The sequence below is a fragment of the Sminthopsis crassicaudata genome, chromosome 1 (genome assembly GCF_048593235.1).
Source record: "Sminthopsis crassicaudata isolate SCR6 chromosome 1, ASM4859323v1, whole genome shotgun sequence".
NCBI classification, from domain to species: Eukaryota; Metazoa; Chordata; class Mammalia; order Dasyuromorphia; family Dasyuridae; genus Sminthopsis; species Sminthopsis crassicaudata.
Genome location: NC_133617.1, coordinates 428,358,743 through 428,386,737, shown reverse-complemented (window position 1 = coordinate 428,386,737; position 27,995 = coordinate 428,358,743). Strand labels below are relative to the sequence as shown.

General features: G+C 35.8%; 1 protein-coding gene and 1 long non-coding RNA gene across 2 annotated transcripts in view; one reads left to right on the top strand and one right to left on the bottom strand.

Moving 5' to 3' along the window:
• Positions 1–907: 907 nt before the first annotated feature.
• Positions 908–27,995, bottom strand: part of ABAT (4-aminobutyrate aminotransferase) — a 125,617-nt gene continuing 98,529 nt past the window's right edge. Inside the window, exons 7-16 of the mRNA XM_074280515.1 lie at positions 21,653–21,737; positions 18,082–18,173; positions 16,289–16,351; positions 15,202–15,265; positions 14,773–14,921; positions 12,558–12,695; positions 10,773–10,940; positions 8,608–8,754; positions 5,980–6,091; positions 908–1,139 (exon numbers count right to left, since the gene is read on the bottom strand). Coding sequence (XP_074136616.1) covers positions 1,018–1,139; positions 5,980–6,091; positions 8,608–8,754; positions 10,773–10,940; positions 12,558–12,695; positions 14,773–14,921; positions 15,202–15,265; positions 16,289–16,351; positions 18,082–18,173; positions 21,653–21,737 — 1,140 coding nt within the window. The 3' untranslated portion in view covers positions 908–1,017. The remainder of the gene's footprint in view (positions 1,140–5,979; positions 6,092–8,607; positions 8,755–10,772; positions 10,941–12,557; positions 12,696–14,772; positions 14,922–15,201; positions 15,266–16,288; positions 16,352–18,081; positions 18,174–21,652; positions 21,738–27,995) is intronic.
• LOC141550159 (uncharacterized) lies at positions 6,100–14,743 on the top strand. The gene is made up of 3 exons (XR_012484529.1): positions 6,100–6,170; positions 13,666–13,762; positions 14,564–14,743. It is a non-coding gene; the product is annotated as an uncharacterized LOC141550159 (long non-coding RNA).

The window sequence follows — 27,995 nt, the reverse complement described above, 5'->3', positions numbered from 1 at the left end:
TGTTTCCAAGTGTTGCCTTCCCAGGAGTGAGGCTGCAGAATTGTGCTTCAATTCTTCCCTTGTATCCCTGTGGAAACTCAAGAGATGTAGATTCTTGTGTATGGATTCATTATATGACATTCAACATCATGAACAAGCAATTGGAATGACATGAATATGGAAATAGGAGTCTGTCTGAGGTCCAAGGCAGTGGTAATGTTTCCTTTGCTCCTTCCCTCTCATCCTCTTCTTTTTCTCAAGCTCCTAGTCATACCTGGGACCTTCCCTGGCCTCTGATGGCAGACCTTTTGGCAAGACTCAAGCACTTACCCCCCCTTCACTGGAGACAAATTTACTGGAAAGATAAAATAAAAGCTGACTATCAAGCCAGCCAGATAAAGCCCCTGGGGGCCAGGTCACATCTGGGAGTGAACTGACATTTCTAAGAGGGCCAGCAGTCCCCTATTTCCACTCTCTCTTGACCTGACCTCATCACTTTGCAGTTGAAATACAATTTTATCCTTTAGTTCTGTACTTCAAGGGATCTTTCTATGTCCCCTGTAGGGCTAGACTAGAATAATCCCATTTTATTTTATTTTGCATAGGGAGGAAATTAAACAAACTGGTCACTGAAAGGGATATGACACCAGATCTGAAACTCAGTAGTTTTCTAACTCCCAGGCCCATGCACAGGTCTCGTGTCTGGCTTTAAGAGAAATTTAGGCAAGGTGCTGACAGCCCCCACCCAAAGATTGCCTGTGTCCAGGGCACTAAAGGAATTTAGTGTTGAAATCAGCATGTGATATTGGCTTAGTTGGAAAGAAGACCCAAACCAATCCCCTCTTCTTCCTCCTATCTCCCCAAACCACCTAATACACCCCACCCACCCGTACAACCCAACCCAACCAAACAAAAAACAGCCCTCCAGTTTATGGATTCATCTTTTGGTACTTTAAGTGAAAATATGAAATAGGCAAACTAATCAATTTGACAGTTGTGGAGATTGAGACCTTCTCAGTGCAATGGAAAAATAATCCTTTACTTGAAGTCTGCTAAGATGTCACTAAAAATGTTGAGGAAAAGATGTGCATGGTGATCCCTGAAGACCAATGTTGGGCGGAAACGGATAGATCTATCACCACAGCCTCCCAGTACTACACCTGCAAGGAGAGAAAGTGGAAAGGTTAGGAATATTCTTGTTACTTTTGTCCTATTTTATTTCTTCTGTACACATCAAAGAATACAAGAAGCCTAAGGGATAAAACTAACAATAATAACTCACATTTTCCATAGCACTTTCAGGTTTTCATAGAAAGTGTAAAGGAGACAAATTTATATTAAGACTGAGAAAGTAGATAGGAGCCAGTTTGGTAAAGGGCTTCAAATGCAAAATAAAAGTATATTTGATCTTAAGAGAAAGAAGGAGCTACTAGTCTTATTGAAGAGGAGAGTGACATGGTCAACCTATGCTTTAGGAATTTCACTTTGGCAGCTATCTGGAAGATGGTTTAGAAACAAGAAGACCAGTGAGATTAGTCCAAGAGAGAGACACTGAGGGCCTGAACCAAAGGGAGTGACAGTCATGTGAGTAGGGAGAAGGGGATGAACACAAGAGATATCCTAGCAGTAGAATCACAGAACTTTGCTAACTTTGGATGAGGGAGAGTAAGGAGTTGACAATGACTCTGAGGTTGCTAACTTGATTGTCTTTAGAAATGGTAATGCCATTGTGAGAAATAGTATATTTGGAAGAGGGATGTATATCTGGGGAAAAATAAGCAGTTTAGTTTTGAACATGTTGAATCTGAAATGCAGTTCAAAATTTCTATAAGATAGCTGAGGATTAGGGAGGGAGATCAGAGCTGGATAGTATACCTACACAAAGGACATCATAATTGAACCCATTGGGGATGATTAGGTAATAGAAGAGAAGTAGAGAGAGAGAAAAGAATGGAAGACTTGAGCCCATGGTAGAGCTTTTGGGTTGGCTACTTCCACTGACAGAAAATATGACAAGGAGGCTAAGAAGGTACAGACAGACAGGAGGAGCACCAAGAAAGAGTGCCAAAGGAGAGCTAAATGCTACAGAAAGGTCAAGAAGGATGAGGACTGAGAAAAGACCACTAGATTCATTAATTAAAAGATTATTGGTAACTTTCGTGACAGTAATTTCTCTTATGAGGAAAGGTCAGAAGGAAGATTCTAAATATTCAGAAACAAAAGATTTATATTATAAAGCATAAAATAAAGAAAATTCTTTTGTACCAAAACAAAATACATGAGGAGTAAAAGTGACATTTGATGTTTGTATTTATGTTGTACTTTCCCCTCTTATATATACACTAGTGCATATCTTAAGAGCTGAGCATAGAGCATTGTTCAGAATGATTTTTAATAAATGGCTGTCAATTATATGTTTTTGTGGCATGCTTTTGTTCTGAAGCCACCAAACAAGCTCTGTCCCCTTAACAGCATAGGTTTCCATTGACAATGACACATTTCTTTTGTCACATAGGGATCAGCAGTATTTTTGCTAATTTACTTTAAAACCTCTATCAGGTGAATGTACATTACAAAACCAAATATTGTAGGTCAATAGCCTACGTGTAATGGATGACTGGGATATAAGAAACCTGCTCCAGCACTTAGTAGCTCTAAGATCTTGGACAAATCCACTTGCCCCTCCCTGGGATTAAAGTACTCTCATCTATAAAATATAACCTCTATACCAAGTATTGTAAGAATTATTAATTTCAGATTAGAAGGGAAGTAACAAATTGGGAAAATATTTTTAAAAACAAAGGTTCTGACAAAGGTCTCATTTCCAAAATATATAGAGAACTGACTATAATTTATAAGAAACCGAACCATTCTCCAATTGATAAATGGTCAAAGGATATGAACAGACAATTCTCAGAGGAAGAAATTGAAACTATATCCACTCACATGAAAGAGTGTTCCAAATCACTACTGATCAGAGAAATGCAAATTAAGACCACTCTGAGATAACACTACACACCTGTCAGATTGGCTAAGATGACAGGAACAAATAATGATAAATGTTGGAGGGGATGTGGGGAAATTGGGACACTAATACATTGCTGGTGGAGTTGCGAAAGAATCCAGCCATTCTGGAGAGCAATCTGGAATTATGCCCAAAAAGTTATCAAACTGTGCATACCCTTTGACCCAGCAGCGCTACTACTGGGATTATATCCCAAAGAAATACTAAAGAGCGGAAAGAGACATATATGTGCCAAAATGTTTGTGGCAGCTCTTTTTGTTGTAGCTAGAAACTGGAAGATGAATGGATGTCCATCAGTTGGAGAATGGTTGGGTAAATTGTGGTATATGAAGGTCATGGAATATTATTGCTCTGTAAGAAATGACCAGCAGGAGGAATACAGAGAGGCCTGGAGAGACTTAAATCAACTGATGCTGAGTGAAATGAGCAGAACCAGAAGATCACTGTACACTTCAACAACAATACTGTATGAGGATGTATTCTGATGGAAGTGGATATCTTCAACATAAAGAAGATCCAACTCACTTCCAGTTGATCAATGATGGACAGAGGTAGCTACACCCAGAGAAGAAACACTGGGAAGTGAATGTAAATTGTTAGCACTAATATCTGTCTGCCCAGGTTGCATGTACCTTCGGATTCTAATGTTTATTGTGCAACAAGAAAATGATATTCACACACATGTATTGTACCTAGACTATATTGTAACACATGTAAAATGTATGGGATTGCCTGTCATCAGGGGGAGGGAATAGAGGGAGGGGGGTAATTTGGAAAAATGAATACAAGGGATAATATTATAAAAAAAAAAATATATATATATATATAATAAAAAAATTTAAAAAAATTATTAATTTCTTTAATAGTAATATAAACATTAATATTCTTTAATTCATAGGAATTATATTTTATAAAGCTTTTTATTTTCAATACATATGCATAATTTTCAACATTAACCCTTGCAAAACCTTGTGTCCCAGATTTCTCCCCTTTTCCTTTCCAGTTATCCAATATATGTTAAACATGGGTAATTCTTCTATAAATATTTCCACAATTATCATGTTGCACAAGGAAAAATCAGGTCAAAAAGGAAACAAATGAAAAAGAAAATAAAATACAAGCAAACAACAACAAAAAAGTGAAAATACTATGTTGTGATCCACACTCAGTCCCCACAGTCCTTTCCCTGCGTACAGATGGCTCTCTTCATCACAAGACCATTGGAATTGAAAAGCAATGGTTTTGGTTTTGGTTTTTCTTACATCATCTAACGCATTTCTCTTTTCATTTTATGTATTCACTCAGTTGGTCAAATCCTATTAGTTCTCCCTCTACAATAATCCTTGCTCTTTTTAGCTACCATGGCCGTCATCCTCATTTAGACCTTTATTTTAACTACTGATATAGTCAGGGAGACAACATGTCTAACCCCCCAATTAGAGGGGAGACCTGTAATGTTCTCTTCTCTAAAATATAATGTTCTCTGGGAGCAGGTTTCTTGGGGAGCTTCTGGGAGCAGTCTTAGTTTTAGTTCAGTGTAATAATCACCTCAAATTCATCCAGGAGTTAAAAGTTCAGATCCTTTATTGTATCTTTCTAAATAGCCTGGTTAACTTTCTTAGAGGCCTATCTCCTTGCTTCTGAGAGCTCTTGCCACTAGTCCTTTGTCTCTTCCAGCTTCTTCCTCTAGCTCCCTCTGAATCCAAAGCCTCCAGCTAAGGTGGAAAAATGGAATGAATCTGTCTCCGCCTCCAAGATTAGGGTTGTGTGTCTGGCCCTGAGAGCTTCTTGCTTATATGCTATATACTGAGTGTACTCCAATCATTACATCACTAGGAAACCATTATTTGTTGTAGGCTTAAATCAATACTAAACTAGATTTAACCACTTGTCTCCTCAATTCCACTTAGTACCTTGTTTCAAGTTCTGGCCCATAACATTTCCTTGTAGGATCAGATCATCCTATATAATGTTGATGCCTAAGGATGCTGAAACCTCCCCAACATATAGGTCTAACCTCTGATCAAATTCCTTCAGTGACTATTGCTACAGTGCAAAATTGAAACTCATTATCCTAGTGCTTGATGTTCTCTATAATTTGACTCCAGCCTACTTTTTGTTTCTGGAAGATTCTATATTGTAAGAAAACTGATTTACTGCCTTTCTCTACTTTCATTCTTCCCTTTTATATGTTCATATAAGCTTTCTTTCATAAAGGGAATGGGTTCTTTTCTATATGATGAAATCCTTTTCTTCCTTCAAGGCTTAAACTCAGGCAAAACAAACTCCATAAATTCTTTCCTAATGTCTGAAGTGATGAAGGAATCCTGCTCTGCCTAATTTCTCATTCTCCCCTATTCTCAAACCCTGCTCCCAGCATTGACCACATTCTAACATATTGTTATTTGTATGGCTGTTTTATACTCCAATTAGATTGTAAGTTTCTTGAGAGCAGAGTATTGTTTTTCTTTGCATTTTCAGTACCTATCACAGTGTACTACACAAAGATATTTAAATGATCTTACTAGTGTTACTGAATGTTAGACCTGGAAGATACATTAGAAATCATCTTGCTCAAACCCCTTAATTTAAGGATAAAGGAATGGTGGTCCATAGGAATATAGATACATAGGCATAGAAATAATCATCTCAGATAGATCCACTTGAGATAACTTACACCTGGTCATATAGCTAGTTAATTTCAGAGCCAATAGTAGAATTCAGTTCTCCCAAGTGCAAGTCTATTGAATTTAGAAACAATAAAGAAAAATCAGGTCATCTCTGAGCTTGCCATATGTGACCTTCTAGACACATGTTAAATAATAGTATAACAAAACTGAGGAAGTTTCTTCCAGGCTAGTTTGCCAATATGGTACTCAGTTGGACAAATAATAACTTGCACAGATGAAAAAGCATAATATGTATTTCAAGAGATAAAACCCCAGGATTATACCACATGCTCACTGCCCCCCTACCTTTGTTTCTGGCTATTAAAATTAACTTGTTCCTTGTAGTTTCATCTGGAGCATCAAAAGAGCAGAATGTTCCTCTACCTCTTGCTCTGCTGATGAGATGTGGGTATCGGGCCTGCAATATGGGAAGACACAGAAGAGGGAAGTAATAAGAACTTCAGAAAGGATGCGACAGGGGAAAAGCAGTTGAAAAGGTAAACTTCCCTCAAATCAGGCCAAAGATAGAAGCAGAGTTATTGTCAGGTTCTTCCTCCACAACATTTTATGGTAGATTAATGATCCAAAAAGGCATATCATGACTTCAAAATGTATCATATGATGCTTTTGTGTATTCCAAGATCCCTTAAATTTTTTTAAAGCTTCATTGACGTTTTAAATATTTTGTAAACTTTCATTAATTTTGTTAATATATTTGGGCAAAAGTTTCTAATATATCTTTTTTTGTAATGAATTCTTTAAAAATTTCTGATATAGATAATTTGGTTTCTTTCTTCTTTTAAATTAAATTAGTGGTTAGCCTATTTTTTAAAAATAGCTTCCAATTCTATTTTTTCAATTTTTTAATCATTTCCTTGATTTTAATGATTCTTAACTTAGTGTTTAATTGTTGATTTTAAAAAATATTTTTAGTTGCATTTCAATTAATTAGTCTGTTCTTTTGCTCTTTCTTCTCAGGGTTGCTTTGGCTGCATCCCCAAATTTTTGGTATATTGTATTATTAACTTAGTTGAAAACCAACTGGTTGATAACTAACTATTCCCCAAGGTACCCTTGCCCAGGAAGTGAGATCAATCTACTGACTATACAAATATTTCCTAACCTTCCTGGAAGAATCCAGAGAAATGGTGTCCCATACAACTAAGCAGCTGGTGATTTATCAAATAATTGTCCTTCTGTCCATGTTTATAGAAATTTCAATTTACCTAGAATCAGATTTTTTTTTCAAATTCTGATATTAATGGACCTATTCTAATAATATAAATGAAATGAAAAACAGCAACAACAACAAACCAAACTCATGGCTAATCTATGAATGAAAGGACAAAAGCTTGGCAGTTTCACAGAACTACACCAGAGAAAAAGACAGTTACATGTTATTATTTTAAGCTTCTTGGCAGCTGGTACCAAATCTCCTTTGAGAGCAAAATTTGACCTTAATTAATGAGAGGTCAGTTCTCTCCTCCTCTCCTCAGGACAAACCACAGTGTTGGTTGCAATGAGCATGGATATGCTTCATTAGGCAGAGAAATCAAGGATGTGTATGAAAAAGCTGGAAAAAAATATTCCAGCGAAATAGCACTTTCCCTGAAACTTACACTTGGATTGCATAGTTTCTCTCATTATTTAGCTCCAGGGATATCAGTTTCATTATTTGTTTTTTCCTCTAATTTTGACTATAATCCCATCCCACCCCAATAGTCCAAAATTGCTATTTCTGTCTCTGTACAGAACCTAGCTCATGGCTCTGAGGCAGCTATATGATGAGTTGATTCTGTACTCCTTGACTTGGGTTAGGCACATAGAGTGCAATCCAAGATTCAGCATAAACAACTCTGAGCTGGGCCATAAATCACATGGGAAAATAAACTACTTCTGTCATTTCTCCTATTTGTACTAGCCAGAAGATTAAAGAGGATCTTAGCAGGGAGTAATGATTTAACCCATTGCAAAGACATTTTCCTGATTCCCTCCTCTGCCTCTGTTTGGACATGAACCAAATCCAAAGAAAGCAGCCAAAGGGGGAAAAATAAAAGCCTGGTGTCATTTTGCTTTCACTGAAGGCATTTGCTTAGATATAATAATAGCAGCAATTTTCCCCTTCTAAAGGCTGTTTGATGTTTTCTTGGTGCAGTCCAACAGCCCTGCACAGCTTAGCAGCTCTCCCGATGCAATGTCGGTCATGTGTGACTAGTTGCTTCTAGATCGGGGGGAGCTCAGTATTTACACAGATTGTAAAAACAACCTTCTAAGTCAGTGAAGGATGAAGTACACAGTCTATGGCTGTTCCGGTCATATCTCGAAGCAGTGTGACCCCTGCTGTTGTCCAGGCTTTAAGATACGTTTTGAGAATTATTTTTAGTCCTTACATTGGTATGAATGTAAATGCCTTTAGAATGGAAGTTAAATTATTGGGTTGAGGGTGAGATGGAGGCCCTAAGTGTTCCAGATGGAGGAGGGAAAGGAAGGGGAAAACTGAGAAATGCTTGGGCATGGTATGGCTACATATGAGTAAGGTATTCGTTCTCCAAGTCTCTTGAGGACCCAACTGGCAAGACAGTCTTTCAGAATTATAACTTATTATTTTTGCAGATGACTAGAATCAGAGTTCCTGTGTTCATTCTCTACTTTAACACAGAACTCTTATGAATGTATCAAACCTGAAAGGAATTTGTGAACTATAGAGTTTGATTTGGTCTCTGGCATAGGGCTGCCTGCAGGATTGATGAGAAAGCCATTATTATTGTGACTAGATATACCATATTGATCCAGATGTTTTTGGGAGGCAGATGTATTTGGCAGGAGATGAAAGGATTACAGAGCAGTCAGAGTCAAAGGAGAGATTTCAAGTGCTGTCCTAGAGGATTCTAAGCAATTCCTTTGAAACTTTCATTTCCATATATGGTTGGTTACCTGTAAATCCATCAGTCCAGTCAATAGTGCCTTCCCTGCATGAGTAACATTACTGAGGAGGTCCTCTCTCTTAATGACATTGAGGACTTCAGCAATCAGCAGATTCTTAGAAGGGTCTCCAAGCCAAGTATTGAAAATCCGGAAAGGCTTTAAAAAGAGACACAAATATTAGGGAATATCTATAGTCAAACCTCAAAAGCCTCCATATCACTGCAATATTATGTCTGACTGGAAAGCTCTTCCTTCTTTCTATCTTTTAAAATCCTAGGCTTCCTTTAAGATTCAGTTTAAATTCTACCTTATGAAGAAAACTTCCCAGTTTCCCCATTCCTAGTACCTTACCTCTGAGATCAATGTTCATTTATACTCTACACACCCAAGCACACAGATAGATAGATAGATATATAATATTGTCTCTCCCATTAGAATGTAAACTTCTTTCTTTGTATCACAAAAGCTAAGCACAGTGCTTGGTACATAGTCAGCACTTAATAAATGCTTGTTCACTATATGATTTTATTCAATTCAATAGATATTTATTGTGAAGTTAAGGGCTGACTGTTATGTATAAAGCACTGTGTTGTAGCTGCTAGGGACATAATGATAGAAGCCTCCCAAATACCATATAACATACATACAAATAAAAAATAAAAAAATAAAACTATATATACACACACACATAAAATAGGTACGAGACTTGTGATTTTATTGGTATAGGGAACTCTCAAAAAAGGAAACTACTTATACTAATGCATTTTGCAATTTATAAAATTTTAGAGAGTTATCTGGGGTGTTTAGAGAATATGTATAATAGGCAAAACATGAATATAATTCTTCCTGGTTCCAAAGACTGCTCTCTATCCACATATTGTGTCTCCCAAAGCCTACTCAAAACAATATGTAATATATATATATATATACATACACATATATATATGTAAATACATTAGGATTTCTACATACAAAATAGAACAGAAAAAGAAGACTACATAAAACTGAATCTCTCATAATATAGAGGCACAATGTTTAGAAAATTAGTCTCTGATACCCACACTAGATGTGTTTTACTAGACAAGTTATTTAACCTTTCAATTATAGCTGCTGACTTGCATTAGTGATGAGAGTTTGCTCATTTAGAATGACACCAGACATGTTGGACTTCTTAATATATTATATTATATTATATTATATTATATTATATTATATTATATTATATTATATTATATTATATTATATTATATTAAGATATAATTGAGAATTTTTTTTTTTTTTGAGGCTGGGGTTAAGGGACTTGCCCAAGGTCACACAGCTAGGAAGTGTTAAGTGTCTGAGACCAGATTTGAACTCAGGTCCTCCTGAATTCAGGGCTGGTGCTCTATCCACTGCACCACCTAGCTGCCCCCTAATTGAGAAATGTTTGATAAAATAAATAAAAATATAATAACACAGATAATGTTAAATTATGGTTTTCTAAATTAGCATGCTACACCAGGCATCTGTTTCTATTTGAATTTGATACCACAGCCTTACAATGAAACTACAGATTTAATAAAAAAAAAAAAATACAAAGTAAAATATTCATTCTTTTTTTTCTCAACAGTATTTTATTTTTCTAAATATATGTACAGATAGTTTTCAACATTCATTTTTGTAAGATCTTGTGTTCTGAATTTTTCCTCATTTCCTCCCTTATTTACTTCTCCTCTAAGACATTGAGCAATCTGATTTTGGTTAAAGAAATACATATTTTCAAGAGGGAAAGAGGGTTAATGATTGAGTGGGAGGATGGGTGTTTAGAAGCCTTGTGAGGCCCTTGAGTTGTATTTTGAAGGAATTAAGAGATTTCATACCAGCAAAAATTGAATACTCAAAGATTTCAGGACTTTGTATGTTCAAGTCCCAATTTAGCTATTTAAACATCAAGCCTGACCCCTGTTACTATCAGTTTCAGTTGTACTAAATATACCTGTATAAACACACACCAAACAAAGGACCATTTCACTAGTCTTTTTCATTCTTCAAAGGTATATCACTCTATGGGAGAAACCCATTTTAAAGCACCTTCCCACTCCTCTGCATTTAGAAGGTATACTAAAATAAATATTTCTATAGGTTCCTTTCCTTTGCTCCCACATAGGGAAACTAAGAACCAGTTAAGTACTCACAGCATTGGGCCTGAATTCCTCCTTGTGAAAAAATCCTCCTGTCATCATCTTCTTGCTGAAGGTCATTACATCAGCTGGATCATCTAATCCCCAGTGTTCATGGGCCCAGAATTTGCCGGTACATCCCCCTCCAGTCTGTACTTCATCCACTAAAAAGGCACATCCATGCTGCATGAAGAGAGAGGATGTGTTAAGAAGAAAGGAGAAAATGAACTGCAAAGAGAGCTGGATAGAATTTCAACTTGGACTAAACAATGAACCAAAAAGGCAGACAGATCAAGTCATTCTGAACCAAACCTGAGCATCTTATTTAGCCCTATAGCAAATGAAAATTGTTGCTTCTCCCTACCCATCTTAAGAATTAGCTTGAGGGACAGCTAGGTGGAGCAGTGCATAGAGCACCAGCCCTGAATTCAGGAGTTCAAATCTGGTCTCAGACACTTAACACTTTCTACTGTGTGACCCTGGGCAAGTCACTTAACCCCAGCCTCAGGGGAAAAAAAAAAAAAAAAAAAAAAAAGAATTAGCTTGAACCAGCACTCCCCACATGCTTCTTCAAACTGTTGAACAAAACTAGAATGTTAAATATTTGCTCAACCAAAAATCCAAATCAATATTTTATCTGGCTGAAGTCCTTGATCTTGACTTTCTTGAGAAAATAATATACATTCACCAATAAATTCATTTATTCATTCAAAAAGTATTTATTGAGTGCTTAGCATGTCAAAGTAATGAAAATTACTAAGGATTCAAAGACAAAAAAGAAAGTTAAAAAAGAAGCTGTCCTAGAATTCCAGGAACCTATTTTTTGGAAAATACTCAGGAGGAAAAAAAATCTCTCCCATTTCTCAGCAATCTCAGAGAGAAAGGACTGATCTCAAGAAAGATGAAGAGAGTAGATGAGGTCATCTTGGAAACATTTAAAATTGAAGGGAACAAAATCCTCAATAGAAATGGTAGACTTGAAGATTGGGGAAAAATCTGAACACTCCCAATCTTCTCTACAAGCAGTCAACCAAAGGCTGAGAAGTCCAATGATCTGTATCAGTATGTATTTTGAGTTTCCTCACCAGAAATCCCTTACATCAGTGGTGTCAAACTCAACTAGAAGAGGATCCCTGTAGGTCACATAGTGACTTAGAGAATCACAAACTAACATTATCTCTGTTGTATTATAGTTTTATTAATTTTGATAAAAAATTTCCCAATTATTTTTAAAACTGGCTTCTGCTTGGGAATTTTGTTGGTCTTGAATTTGATGTTTCTGCCCTATATCAATGAAATCACAAAACAAGTTCAAAAAAATTATTCAAAGCATAAAAAAATTAAACTTTAAGGCAAAAGAGTGCTGATAATTGGGAATATTGATCCTTGTGTTGTCCCTGAGAAATTCTTTGAAAGATGCTAAGGTCAACTCTTTAAGAAGGTTTAGAGTTTCTATGTTCCTTTACCAAAGATATATATATATATATATATATATATGTATATATATATATATATATATAAAATAGTTTTAAACCTTCCTGTTGAGAGATTAAAAAGCCTGAAAAATCCAGGTGGTCTAGTCACATTGCAGCAGATGGAGCACTGGAGTTAGAAAAATGGAACTCCTTATCTTCCTTCATTAGGCACATCACAAATTCCATAGGCCTTAGTTTCTCCTTTAACATGAGGTTAATCCCAGAGTAGATGGAGTTCAAATGAAATGACATCTGTAAATCATCTTGCAAACTTTTAAAAGCACTATGCAAATTAAATTATTACCTATGTAAAAGCTTCACTGACCTTCCTAGCAATGTCTCTCAGCTTCCTAAAGAAGTCATCGGATGCATGGTTGTCCCCACCCTCTGACTGGATGGGCTCCACAACAATCCCTGCCACAGTCTTCTTCTTTTTCCTGTATTTCACAATCAAATCTTCCACCTGGACAGAAAAAAAGAGTAAATTATATTCTGTTTCCTTAGAAACAGTCTTTCTTCAAAAATACCTATAGACATGTTTACACATTTGGGTCAATGGGTCATGGAATTTGGGCCTGGAAGGAATCATACTGGGTCAGCTAGTCCAGTTACTTAATTTTTATAGTTAAAGAAATGGCTAAAGAAGAGAAATGAGACCACATGAATAGTGAGTGGAAAATCGTTTTTAAACTGAGGTTCTTTGATTCCAAATTCAGTGTTCTTTCCACTGCACAGTTTTGGATGCCCTATCTGGCACACAGGTAGATCTCAGCATAGGCTTTTCAACAGATATGCTTATTCTAATTCCCATACAATCCTAGTCTGTGGCTGGTTGTTCTAAAAGAAAGATTCTGGCCTACAAAGATCATGATGTATGATATATATGCTGATAATATTAGAAGGTACCTGATGGCTATTGGTGACCCAAGGGGTTGTATCAGGGAATCTCAGGAAGACTACCTTTTTGTCTCATAACTCTTGCTATAATCATGCTCTCTAAATGATTAATAATTCCTCTTCCCTCATCTCTCCTTTATTCTAGGGAATTATAACCTTTTGACTAGGGTCTTTACTTGATTCACAAATAATTTCTTTATTCAATGTTAAGGCATTGAACTTTTTCAACTCTGAGAGTTCACCTCATAGCCATTAAAATGTCAGAACTGAATCAAACAACAAGATGTGCATTAGTCCACTCAATTCTAGAAAATAATTTGGATCATATGAACAGTTATTGAACTTTGCTTTTCTTTCTTTCCTGACTTCTCCAGACTTCACCACCATGACTTAGCTAACTTTTCAAACTAAAATATTCCTGTGCCATTCTAGTCCCCTTCTCCCACTGGCAAAGTTCTTTTAGAATCCCTATGTTTTGGAGATGGGTTCAGGCCAGCCAAACTTCATTCTTCTCCTTTGTTTCTTACTTTCTCTAGACTTGGCCACCATGATTTAGTTCTCTTCTTACCCTGGAACTTCCATCACCCTTTCACCCTGGAACACCATTCTACTTTGCTGGCTCCATTTTCATTGGTGAGTTCTTTCTAGGGCCTCTAATTTAAAATGGCCCAGGCTGACCCTTTATTCTCCTCCTAGCTGGGCTTTTGACTCAAACTATACTATGCAGATACATTTTTCCCCTTCCTTTTCAGGTCCCTTTTATGTGTTGTCTTCTATTAGAATATGTTTTTTGAGGCTGGGACTGTCTTTCTTTTTGCTTTTACTTGTGTTCCCAGTATTTAGTATAGTACTTGGCATAGAGTAAGTGCTTAATAATTACTTGTTGCCTGAGTAACTGAGTATGTATATATATATATATGTATATATATATATATATATATATATCCCAATTGCTTTAATAAAATATTCATAGCAGCATCTTTTATACTAGTAAAAATTGCTTTAAAAAGGATAGAAAATGGTAAAAAAAAAATGGAATGATTGAACAAATTGTTGTATCTAAATATAATGGGACAACTTTATATTGTATTGTAAAAAACAATGAAGAAATCAGGAAACATGCAAAATACATGAAGTAGTACAATGAAAAAAGTACAAAAGAGAATAATATATATATAATGAATACAATGATATGAATGATAAAGAATTATTATTTTAGGGATTTAATGGAAATCTGGAGAGGAACAGATATCCAAAAGGGTTTTATGACAAGATAGGGTTGGAAAAAGAAGAAAAGATATGTAACATTGGACAGGTCACCTGACTGCTCAATTTCCAAATCTTATCCATAAAATGGGTCAGGGGATTGAGTTGAATAGATGGACTTTAGGCTACTTTCACTAAAACACTTTTTTTTTTTTTTTGATTCTATAGCTGGGCTTCTTCTGGCATTTGGGAAACAAGGACCAATTTCATATTGCTGAAGCATTGTCCCAGTTCTGACCAATCTTTCTACTGATGGCAGCTGTTCAGTTCTTCAGACAGACCCTTTGTTTGCATATTTCCTCACTCTGACTTAACCAACAATATGTTTCCAAATAAGGTTAGGAAGGTCAGTGCATGTGTTTTGAGGATATTATTACCTCTTCCAAACAGCGGGCCTCTTCTTGTTGATTTTCTTTCACAAACTCTTCCAGAGGATACTTTAGCCGGGGAAATGGAGCAATGGGCCAGTCAAAGGAAGGGATGTCTAGCTTGTGAATGGCTTTGGAGTGAGTGGTAGCTAGGCAACCTAAATCCAAAACACCCCCAAAACCCAAGAATTAGAATCTTACTATGTGGGGAGTGAAAAGAGCTCTTGAAAGAGATTGTAGGTTTTTGCCCAACTCTTTTAATATCCCCAGAGTCATCAACAGTTAAGAGGAAGCCAATTGCAGCACCCCTCTTTAGGCTCCTGTTTCTTCCCCAGCATCCTGTGGGCATATACATTTCCTTAGAACATTACATTTTGGAAACTTTTTTGCCAAACCAAGAAATACCAACTTGGAAACAATTAATGGTGACATTCTTACCCATTGTTCTCCCATGAAATGCACCCATGAAAGATAGGATACTGTAGTCCGGGCAACCTGGATACTAGAAACATAAAACAGTCAGTCACTATGCCTCATGGAGGGGGCAGGATACTTTGTTTTCTGGAATTGGCCAGAGATTGTTCTCTTAGAATTTAAGAAACATAGCAATAGGCTCCCTGTCTTTACCTCTGCCCTTCACCAACTGCAGATTAATTTTTCTTCTCAAACCAACTAGATGGACAAACCAGATAAATCATTCATACAAAATCTAGTGGACTATATTATATTTAGAACCCTAAAACACCTAATAGCAGTTACATTAAGGCATTTGCTACTGTTGCAATGTATGTGGGGAAACTGGGCTGGTGGTTTATAGCTGCAGTTGAGATGACTAGGACAACTTAAAATGAAAAACAATCCAAGAAAACCCGTGAGAGATAGTAAAATCTTATAGAAGAACTGAGCTGGATACAAGGGAAGTTAGACCCTTCAGAAATTAGGTTTCAGATTCTTCCCAGTTCCTCGTAGGAAGCTATTAATTGCACTTCAGAAAGCCAGGGTGGACTCTAAAATAGCATGTCTAATCCCTGAGTAAAATGCAGCCATAATTCTTCCTAGTCCCCCATCAGAATTAGAAAAGAGTCTGAATTATAGACACTATTCTGTTTCAAGCTGGAGGTATTGGTTAGGATTTAAGATAGCATTCTAGGATCTTGATGGTCTGGGTTGTTTTTAAGAGCAAGAAGAAACTACTTGAACCAATTGTTCTTACTTCTGCCTTTCCAAATCATTGAAGTAATCTTTAGGCTTTTCATTAATGTCATGAGCCACTCAGCTTTTGACCATATTCTTAGACTACCTAAATTCTTGAAGTTTCCTAGAGAAATCCCTATATAAATGCCCAAGTACAGAAGGTCAAGAATTTTTACCTGGTGAATGGACATATATATATATGGAGATGGAAGCAGACCAGACAGAGAAATTCATCTTTTCATGTTCAGACATGAGAATATATGGATAAGACAGCCATTGGGTGCTAACAATAATTTCAGGTCCCAAATTGAAAGAATAAATTCAACTCTACCTGATTAATCATACATGTGTCTAGCTCCTCTTTTGTGGCACCAGTGTTACCCCTCTCCTTGTTCTGAAATAAAGCAAAAACAATCCACCCCCAATCAAAAAGATTTTATTCATCAGGAAAGAATAAGAGGACATAATGAGGCTGGCCCAATATGGTTCTATAGACAATATTTGTGCACTATAATGTCTTGTGCTATAAGGGGTATATGTAGAGTTAATGAAGCTAGATGGAACAGTGGACAGAGTGCTGGGCCTGAGTTCAAATCTGATTTCACACACTTGCTGGCAAGTTATTGAACTTATGTTTCCTTTAGTTTCCTCATTTCAGGATGGTTGTGAGGATAAAATGAGATAGTTATAAAGTTCTCAGCACATATACCTGACATATAGAAGGTCCTATATAAATACTGGCTATTATTATTGTCATTGTAATCATTATTGGTCCTTTGGAGAAAGGGTAAAGTGAGAAAAACTATGGGTTCTTTATTATCACTTTTCTTCTTTACCTATCATCACTTTTCTCAGTTGTAACATAAAAAGAAGAGGGATGAGATTCCTACCAGCTATAATATATATAATATATATATATTATAATACTATAATATAATATAATATAACTGGTTGGAGAGTAATCAAGGAATGATAGAAGGGAGATGGTAGAATAAATAATTTCTTCAGGTAGAAATATAATACATCCTGGGTCAGAATACCACATTCTGAAAAATGTGAGGAGATGGTTCCCTGGCCTATTCATCTATTCCTGCTTTGGAGAAACCTTAACACGTCAAGCTTCTCAGACTATTCAAGTTGTTTAATTGGCAAGAAAATTCATGATCTTTTGCTGGGTTCATGTGGAGAATCCTTAAAGTCAAATTAGTTAATATGTAAGCTGGCTAGCGAAAGAACTCTGGGAGACATTATGAACCACTACATAGAGTTCCCAATCCCTCTATTTTTGTCTGCTGCATTTTTAATTTCCTTCATAGGCTAATTGTACACTATTTCAAAGTCTGATTTTTTTTTGTACATATATTGTATTTAATTTATATTTTAACATATTTAACATGTATTGGTCAACCTGCCATCTGAGGGAGGAGGTGGGAGGAAGGAGGAGAAAAATTGGAACAAAAGAGTTGGCAATTGTCAATGTTGTAAAATTACCCATGCATATATCTGGTAAATAAAAAGTCATATTAAAAAAATATGTAAGCTGGCTAGATAAAAGATAATGAATTTGTCTCCAAGTTGTAGTTTATTTGGGTTTTATAGCTTTAGCATTCAAAGTCCTCTGCCACGCATTCTCAAGGTATCAGTCTTATTGTTTCTTCCCTATTCATGTCTCAGCCCCCTTATTTACAAAATGTTGTATTACATGTTCTCCAAACTTCCTTTAAGTTTTGTGCTTTTGATCCAATGGTCCTAGTCAATTTTCCCCCTTTCTTTCTTCCATAAAATGGCTCATTTGGACTCTTTTTTTTTTTTTTTTTTTTTTTTTTTTTTGTTGAGGAGGAGGACTATCATCTGGTCCTAAATTCAAATATATTGGGGCTTTAAACTTATTTTTATGAATCTCCCTACATTTAACCTATCTGAAGTTTTTTTTTCATTCTTCTTATCTTATTTTATTGTATATTGGCTCAACCATAGCCATTACTTTGGAAATATATCACATATGTGTATGTACTTGTTTTCTATTTTTACCCTTCAAATCAGTGTAAAGTAGGAGTTCTAGAACTCTCTCATTTTAAAGATGAGGAAATTGATGAAGCCCTTGTGAATGTGAGAGAAACTCACCCTGTACCACATGAATATGGTTTTGAAGGCATTTTCATTAGAGCAGGAACCACAGGACATTGTGACAATCTGGGAAGGCCTTTTGGGGCCACCTAGGAAAAGGCAAACAAATAAAGTGAAATAATTATTAATACTAAACCCATAAAACTTTATCTTTCTATCCTCTCTTCTTTGATGATCCAACCAGCTTCAATGGGTTTAATTTCTGTCTTTCTGCAGATATCTCCATCTAGCCCTGAGAATCCCATATCATTAATGCATAGTGGACACTTCCACTTAAGAATCTCCCTTAAGCATCTCAAACATCTATGGTCAAAATATAATTCACTGTATAGAATTAAATATGATTAATTTCTCCCTGAACCTACCCTTCCTTCTAATTCCCTGTTTCTGTCAAATATACCACTTTCCAGTCATTCAAGTTCATAATCCTTGAGTTATTCTTAATTCTTTATTCTTTTCTCCCTCCGCCATGTCTAATCAACTATAAAGACATATCGATCATATGTCCCCCATATTTCTAGACAGAATTCTGATTCAGGCCTCTCTTTACTTCTTCCTAGGTCCATTACATTGGTCTCTTAATTTATTATTCTTCCCCATTCTATATTCTACATAGCTGCCACATTTATATTCCTATAAGAATGGGTATTTTGAGTCCTTAGCTTTAGAAGGTTCAGGGATTCTGCAATGCCTCTAGGACAAAATAAAAACTTTTTGGTCTGGCATCAAAATCTGGATGCAGTTGATCTTTTCCAACTTATTTTTCAATGTCCCTTCTTTACTGAGGGCACTATCATCATTCCAGTCATCCAGATTTACAACTTCATAGTCATCCTAGACTCTTTTCATTCCTTCAAGTGCAAAAGCACTAAATCCAATCAAGTGCAAAAGCAATTATAACTCCCAGCATACCACATCAGAACATCTTCAATTCAATCACAGGCACCCTTTGACCGGACTGTAATAAATGCCTTACTGAAACCCAAGTTTCCAACCTTTCTTCTATACTCCTGGCAAAATTTTCTTCTTAAGTCTAGGTTTCATCAAGATAATTCCATTGTTCACAAATCTTTAGTGGCTGTTGATTGTCTCCATAATAAAATACAAACTCTTTAGCCTGAAATTTTAAATTTCATGTACTTTATAGTAGAGACAAAGTGGACAGTTAGCTGTTTCCACCTATTGTCTCCATACACTTTCATAAGCTGTGCCCCCAGGCTTGAAATGTACTCATTTCTTAGCCTGGAATCTTTATTTTCTTTCAAGGTGTAGCTTATATGTCATTTCTTCTCTGAAGCCTTTCTAATTTCTGCAGAGGTTAGTATTTCATCTTTCCTCATATAATCTTCTACTTGTTTATATACCTGTTTTATATCAGTAGAATGTAAATTCTTTAAAGTTCATGACTATATCATTTTTATTTTTGTAGTCTCAGAGTGTATGTGATAGTACCTTTAACATAGTAGATGCTAATGAATTGTTTATTGAATTGAATTGCAAATAAATTCTTGACTTCTGCTTTTATGACATGAGTGATAGAGCAGTGCTGATGACTAAGAATTAATATTTGTAAAAAAGTGGTCTTGGTCCCAACTCTTAAAATCTCTCAATATTAAGTTGTAAAAGAAAATTAAGTCAGGTTGCAATCTTTAACAGTGAAGAGAATACCCACACTGATAAGATGAAAGTCTATCAAAGGATTGAAATGTTGAAGAAACACCATCCATGGTTTCTTCCAATCATTTCATTTACTTCTCTGAAATATATTGAAAATCAATACCTCAAAGGGACCTGTATGTGTAAAAATGTTTGTGGCAGCCATTTTTGTCGTGGCTAGAACCTGGAAATTGAATGGATACCCATCATTTGGAGAATGGTGTATAAATTGTGGTACATGAATGTTATGGAATATTATTGTTCTGTAAGAAACGACCAACAGGATGATTTCAGAGAGGCCTGGAGAGACTTACATGAACTGATGCTGAGTGAAATGAGCAGGACCAGGAGATCATTATATACTTCAACAATCAATTGATCAATTCTGGTGGATGTGGCTTTCTTCAACAATGAGATGATCCAAACCAGTTCCAACTGTTCAGTAAAGAAACTACACCCAAAGAGAGAACTATGGGAACTGCGTGTGGACTACAACATAGCATTTCCACTCTTTATGTTATTGTTTGTTTGCATTTTTGTTTTCCTTTTCAGATTTTTTTTTAACCTTTCTAGATCTGCTCTTTCTTGAGCAGCAAGATTGCTGTATAAATATGTATACATATATTGTATTTAACATATATTAAAAAAAAAAAAAAGGAAATCAATCCCTAAATATTTTAAAAAAACATTTTAAGTCTAGAATAGATTTCTTAGTATATAATTTGTCTGGTCTGACTATTTTTCTTTTTTTTTTAAAATGAAATTTTCTTTTATTCAATTAACAAAAATCTATTCTCTCCTTCCCACCTTTCCTCTTTCACTAAAAACAAAACAAAGCAAAACCCTTGTAACAAATATGCATAGTCAAGCAAAACAAATTCCTGCATTGGTCATGTTCAAAAAATATATGTCTCATTTTGCACCCTGAGTCCATTACCTCTCAGTCAAGAGATGAGTAGTATGTTTCATAATGGGTTCTCTGAAATTATAGTTGGTTATTATGATAATCAGAGTACTTAAGTCTTTCAGTTGTTTGCCTTCACAATATTGTTGCTACTGTATATATTGTTCTACTGGTTCTGCTCACTTCACTCTGCATCAGTTCATATATGATTTCTTAGCTTGCTCAATTTCATCATTTTTTAAATTTAAAAATAGAAAAATATTTAATAGTCGTATTTAAAATTCAACTTAACATAGCCAGAGAGACAGAGGTGAAGGAACTGACTTGTGAAAGCAGGAAATCAATTATTCTCTCTTGTATCCTGAAGCTACCTATAGACAGGGAGACTCAGAACTTTAGATATTATTTCTTAACTGGAGCTAAATATTTTGATAGAGAAAGAGAAAGACAGTCAGGTGAGAAATCTTAATGGTAAGAATAGTGAAAATTTGGGGAGTCTGGTTACCTAGGTGGATTTTATCTTTGGTTCTCTCTTTCTGTGAAATAATTTTCTATGGAAAAATTATGCCCTGGGTTATGCTACAGCTTGTCTGAGGTCTTGTTAGGCACAGAGTTTATCAAAGGGCTAAACAATAATGACTGTCAGTAGATTTAGGAACAATTAGATCTTTGATGTCTTTTAGGTCTTTTTCTATTTTTTGAGCTTATGTGTGTAAGAGATTTCTGGACCTTGACAAGCTAGTAAAGTGAGAGGCTGACTTTTAAATGTCAGAAAGTGGGGAGCAACAAGTAATTTTTAAAGTTAGTAACACCCTGCTAACAACTGTCAATTGTATGATATAAAATTGGTCCACAGACCAATTAGTGGTAGGTTGCCAAATCTGAACACAGAATATGACCTGTTTCACTTACAAGGGATTTCTTTATATTATAGAGAGTAGCTGGACTCTAAAAAAGATCAAGAATGATGTTATTATTTTAAACAGACACTAAGTATTCATGATGAACTTACTGAAAGTAAGGACTCCTTTAGCTTTTCAGGAAAATTATCTGGAGGAAATACTCCAAGGGCAGGTCTATTGATGAATGTACCCTGAAAAATAGAAACAATAAATTCTTCAAATTTGACTTTTGATACCTTTTCAGCATATCTCTTAATTGCAACAATTTTATTAGTACTTTAAAAAATATATTAAATGGACTATCATCATTTTTTGGCTACCACTGCAAATGAATCTATACATATTTAGATGTACTTTTATTTATTTTTGCAGGGATGGGTAGGAGGAAATAAGAAAATTACTTAACATGATCCCATCATGATTTATTTATTTATTTTTGTTTGCAATATGCCAAATTGTTGTAGCTGTTCTGATTATTCATTTACTTAGTAGTTATATGTTTTCTTTAGGATTAAAGGCATGACAGATTGAATGAATAAAGTACTGATTTGGAATCAACAGATTGTCAATTGTATCATATAAAATTGATCCACAGACCAATTAGTGGTAGGTTGCTAAATCTGAACACAGTATATGACCTCTTTCACTTACAAAGGATTTCTTTAAGTTATAGAGAGTAGCTGGACTCTAAAAGAGTTCACTGGCTAAGTAATTAAACAGCTCTCAACCATACATTCCTCATCTCTAAAAGGCAGAGGTTGAACTAGATGGCCTCCATAGTCACTTCTTTCTTTCAGGATAAAGTGCTAAGTCAGCAAAGCAGATGGATGCCTGTGTACTATGATTTTGAGGGGCACGAAGAACTTCCCCCCAGGTCTGCCAAGGTAGTGTAAAAAATTCTGCTTTAGGCTTAGATATATTTCCAGGAAATTCCCAACCTTTGTTTATCCAGGAGAGGTAAGTACTTAGTAGTACCCCTCATCACATTATTAGCACAGATAATGGATAATAACTCAAGTTTGTGTAGTGTAATCTTCTCAGCCCTTTCTTTAGACCAAGTGCAAGAATTATTATTCTCATTATGCAAATAAAGAAAATGAGGTTCAAATATGTGACTTGCCTAAAATCACACAGAGAGTGAGAGAGGTAGGACTCAAACTCATTTCATGACTCCAAATCTAGTACTTTGCATGATATTCTGCTGCCTGCTTTTTGATAGCGGGGAGGGGGGAGGGGGGGAAGGGCGGGGAAACAAAGATTTATAACTTAGGGTCTAAACAGATTATTGTTCATCCTTTGTCCTCAAAGAGAAGAAATGATATCATGGGGCAATATTTTGATTTGAACATGAATTGGGTTTAAGGGAGTAATCATCCTCATTTCTTCCTCCAGAGTCATTAAGATAAGTGATAAGAGAAAAATCAAGATGACTGGTTATTCAATCAATCAATTAAGATCTTTCCCAGCTTTCTGTTAGTCTGAGGCAATTCCCATTCAATGACTAAGGATGAGATAAGAATTGAGACAAAGAGCTTAATATAGGATCACAAAACTTAATAAGTACTTGTTGAATTGCATTAATTAGCTGCAATGTCCTTTGTTAGCCAGGCTGGTAGGATGGAGGAAGTTCTGAAAAGGGAGCCTGGGGGAAATTTGAAGTTCAACTTTTCATTTACCATATAATTTTTGCCTTGGACCAATCTTGACTGCTAGAAGTAATCAACAAAAATGTAGAAATTGAACAAGTGATTTGGAATAAATGACTTCCCACTGCTCAACAGTAGCTTCAAAGCTCTTTGAAGTAATTTGGTTGCTAACCCACTAAAGACACCTGCTTTAACAGTGCATTAAGATACACGGGAGGGCCTTTCCTTTCCTGGCCAAGCTATCCAAGGAATGCCAAACATGCAGACCCAGTGTGATTCTAGCTGTTGTCAGCTGTCCTATTAGTCACTGACTATGGGAATATTTCTGATGTACATAACTGAAAAGGCAGGAGGTGATCTTCCCTGGGTGGGTCATGGAGGGAATTCCTCCTGTCACTGTTCAAGCATTCATTGTTTTGCCTGAACTATAGATAAAATCATTCTATCTCCATGGGCATAGACAGAAGCTGTCATTCAGGGTACAATATCACAACAAAAAACACACTGGGAACTTTAGTATTGTTGCAACTCAATTCAAGAGTTTAAAATTTTAATTTTAGGCATTTTTTTTTTGGTTATGAGGAATGTCCTTTCTTAGGCAAAAATTCTGGCATAAGATCATCAACCCCCTGGGCACAATTTATTTTTGTTTGAATATTTACTGAATGTTCATAAATACTAAATGGAATCAAAATACTTAATTCCAAAGCTGGGCAACCAAAATAGAGCATATGAAATCACTTTTTTTCTATTTTCATCAAAGTATCATCTTTGCTCCTTTCTTGTACTCCCAGTTCTGAGCCTACTGTAAGCTCAGAGAGTGAGGATGAGAGATAATAATGCAATGAAGCAGGAAATTATTGCTTAGATTATTTGTTGGTACATGCTCGGTTGAGGAGCTACTCTAACCAAGCTCTTGAGCTTGGATCCTTCTTGTCAGAGAAACCTATTTCCAATATATGGCATTATCACACAGTGATCTCGAGGTCAGTTTTACAGTCTCATGCTTTAGAGAATTTTTTCCTTTGCATTTTGAACATGGAACTTGATTTCCCTAGCTATTTCTTTTGCAGTGGGCCATTTACCTTGAAAAGGTCTTCAACTAAGCATGCTAGGCTTTTCTCCTTCCCTTCCTTTTCTTGCTGGGGTCTTTTGGGTTCCCATTAGTCTCCTCAGCACTAAAAGCCTTCTCTTCTGCCTCGTCCCTTATTTGGCTGCTGCTTGAGCACAGAACATACTGCTATATTTATATTTCCTGATTTAGGAGCAATTGGGGACTTCATTTAAAAAAAAAAATCCTTATGACCCAACAGTTATGAGTTTTCTTTTGTTAGGCACATAAGCAAAATAAAATGACCTGAACAAGGATTCATGCTGAAACTAAGAGAAGGGCATTTTCCATAATGAACATAAACTTGGTATTCCTTGGATGCAATGACATGTAAATTAGCTATCATCAAAGCATTCTTTTTCAGAATGCCATTAATCACTGGCATGGGAATGGAAAAAAAAAAAAAAAAACATTTGCATGTGATAACATGGTATTCCTTTGTCCCTTTATCCAGTTCCTCTGGCTCCTTTCCATGTGCCCATAAACAATCCTTAAAAAAGGTAATCGTTTGCCCATTATGGAGGCAGGATGATAAAAAAACACTGGCTCTGAAGTCAGAGGACTTGGGTTCAAATCCTGTCTCTGATGCTCATGATCTATATAACCTTGGACAAATTATTTAATTTCTTTTAGTCTCAGTTTCCTCATCTATAAGAAATGAAATTGGATACAATGCCATCTAAGATCCTTTCTAGGTTTAGCTTCAAAATTTTATATACGGGAGGGGCATCTTATTTGTTATGTTTTATTTATATATATTAATAGTATGATCTATTTGCCCCACCTCTCTTACTTTTCTTGCTGTTAATTTTACTGAAAATATCTATACTCACTTTTTTTACTTCTTTATTATCTGTTTTATTTTTAGTTATTGTACTTTTAGTTATTGTACTTCTTTATTATCTGTTTTATTTTTAGTTATTGTACTTTGTCTCCAGTACTGTACTGAAGTTGTTTTCCCAAAGGTTGCCAATGATCAATCAACAAATCCTCTCCTGGATCTTTGAAATGTTTTTTTTTTTTAATTTATAAGCATTTCTCCTCTTATCCTTATTTACTAGATAATTTTTTTCCTCTCTTGATTTTAGCGACCCTACTCTCCATATTTGTTTCCTGCCTCTTTAATCACTCCTTATGGCTTCTTTCATCCTCTGCCTATCACTTCTTGTGACTCCCTCTAACATTTTTGTGCTTTTGCCCAGGTTGCTTGGCATACCTGGAATGAATTCCCTTTTCAACTCTGACTCTGAGAATCACTAGCTCTCTTCAAAACTCATCTCAATAACTAGCTCCTATATGAAATCTTTCCAGATACAAACATAGCTTCTAGTTTCATGTCCCACTCCTTGAAATTATTTTGAAAATAATTATCTGGTGTACAAGAAGCATTTAATAAATGCTTGTTAATTGATTTGTGATGGCTTAGTATGAATAATGCTCAAAAGTTTGTCTCTTCTATATTTTCTCTTCGTTGTCAAGTTCATCTAATTTCATTATTTCAAATGACACCTTTATGTAGATGACTCCCAAATTTATATCTAACACTGATCTCACATCTAAGCTCCCGACTTGGATTTCAATTTCTATCTCTGCTTCAATACTGTACCTCAACCTGTTGACTTTATCTCTACAACATTTCTTACAATATGAATTCTTGTTTGCACCCATCTATAATTTTTAATAGTCTCCTTACAAGAAGTCTATTTGTTGTTTCACTATTATCAGGGGCTCCCTGATAGAGCATGATCTTACTTATCTAGTCATCTACTCTTCTGATATAGTTATGCTACTCTTCTGATCAAAAATCTTCAAACTTCTCTACTGTGTTCCAAAGTTAAAAATACTTTGACTGGTATTTACCTTCCTCCACCTTCCAACCTGGCACTATCTTTCCTTTCCAGTCCTTGGGAAACACTCTATATAGGGATAGGGTTTATATCTGGTTTTCATTGGCAGAGGGAATTTTTGAATCAAGAAACTCCCTTAATTCTGTGTTTGAGCCAAAATGACACCACTCTTTGCAATAATTCCCATCTTATCACTAAAAAAATCCTCCCCCCAAATATAAATATGTTTATTCTAGTCTCTTACTTCCATGTCTTTGCTTGTATTGTTTCTCCTTTTGGGATGTTTTCCCACTTCTCCTTAGCTATAAATTCCCACTCATTTTTAAAAGCCCTCTCAAACTTTCCCTACTCTTCTGGTCAGTTTCCCTTAGATTTCACAAATCACTTTGTTTTCTATGTCTCTGGTGTACTTATCAGGAAATATTGTTGTCATTTGTGACTGTAGCTTAGCCCCTTATCAGACTGTAAGCTCTTTCATGTTTTTCTCTATGGTATAGAACCAGAGAAATATGACAGAAGTCATCATGGGAAGAGGAAATTGAGAGGCACAGTCTTTTGCACTATAAAGAAAGTTGGCTATCCATAAGATAAATAAGTGTTCCCTAGCCTGGTTGATGGCTATGGAATCAGGTTGTCCTATCAGGGAATACCTGGTAAGATTGAAACAACTTTTCTCAACATGATTTGGTTCTAAGTAGTCGAAGTGCTTGATGCTAGAAAATGGATTATATCCAGCTCAATGCATTATAGTTAGATACATAATGAAATTTGTTCTTTGCTATAGGGAAGGAGTTATATCAAAGGGAAGTGGATGGTAATGTAGAATCAAAATGCACAAGTTCACAACTTGGACTCTCCATTTTTTTTATTTGAAAAGACATGAGTGTATTTTCCTTTGGGTTCAGGGAAGAGAAATGGGACTTTTAGGTTACCTAGCAGAGCCTGAAATGAAGAAGAATAGGTTCTCAGGGTTCTCCTGATTGTCTTAAAGCATGTAAAATGAGACCTTCACAAACACAGAAGGCCAAATAAACACAGCTAGATTCAATATCTACTCTCAGCATCTGTCATAGTCTTCCAACCATCCATATAGGATTATAACATCATAGAATCATAAATCTCTAGTTAGAAGGGACCTTAGATATTACCTACCTCACTCTCCTAATTTACAAATGAAGATATTGAGACCCATTGAGGTCAAGTAAGTTGTTCAATGCAGAGTTTGGATTTGAACTCAGGTTAGCTGACTCCATTCTTAACACATGATGCTTTCTTTCATACTAATCACACCATCTAGAGTTTTTGTTGTTATTTTTGCTGGCACTGTATTTGTATTGCATAACTAAATGAGAGGCAGCATGGAGAAATGATTAGTGTGCTGGATTCAAAATCTGCAAGTCCCCCCTATGATATAGACTGCTTTGAACAAAGTTTTTTAATCCCTAAGTGTCTTAGGCCAATGGCATAAAACTCAGACAGAGCTCCTTCTGGCTGCATGTTGACTTAGAAAACAAACTATATATTAAATATGTTGTATTGCATTTTTGTCAAACATTTCCCAATTACATTTTTTCCCCCTAAGGCAAAGGGATTAAGTGACTTGCCCAGGGTCACACAGCTAGGAAGTTTTAAGTGTCTGATACCGAATTTGAACTCGGGTCCTCCTGAATTCAAGGCTGGTGCTCTATCCACTGTGCCACCTAGCTGCCCCTCCAAATTACATTTTAATTTGCATCTGTCTTCAGTAGGGAATTTTTCCCAGGGATTTTTGCTATGTCCAGCTGTGAGTTTTACATCTCTGTCCTAGGTAGCTCCCTAAGACTCTTAAGTGGCTGAACAGTTTCT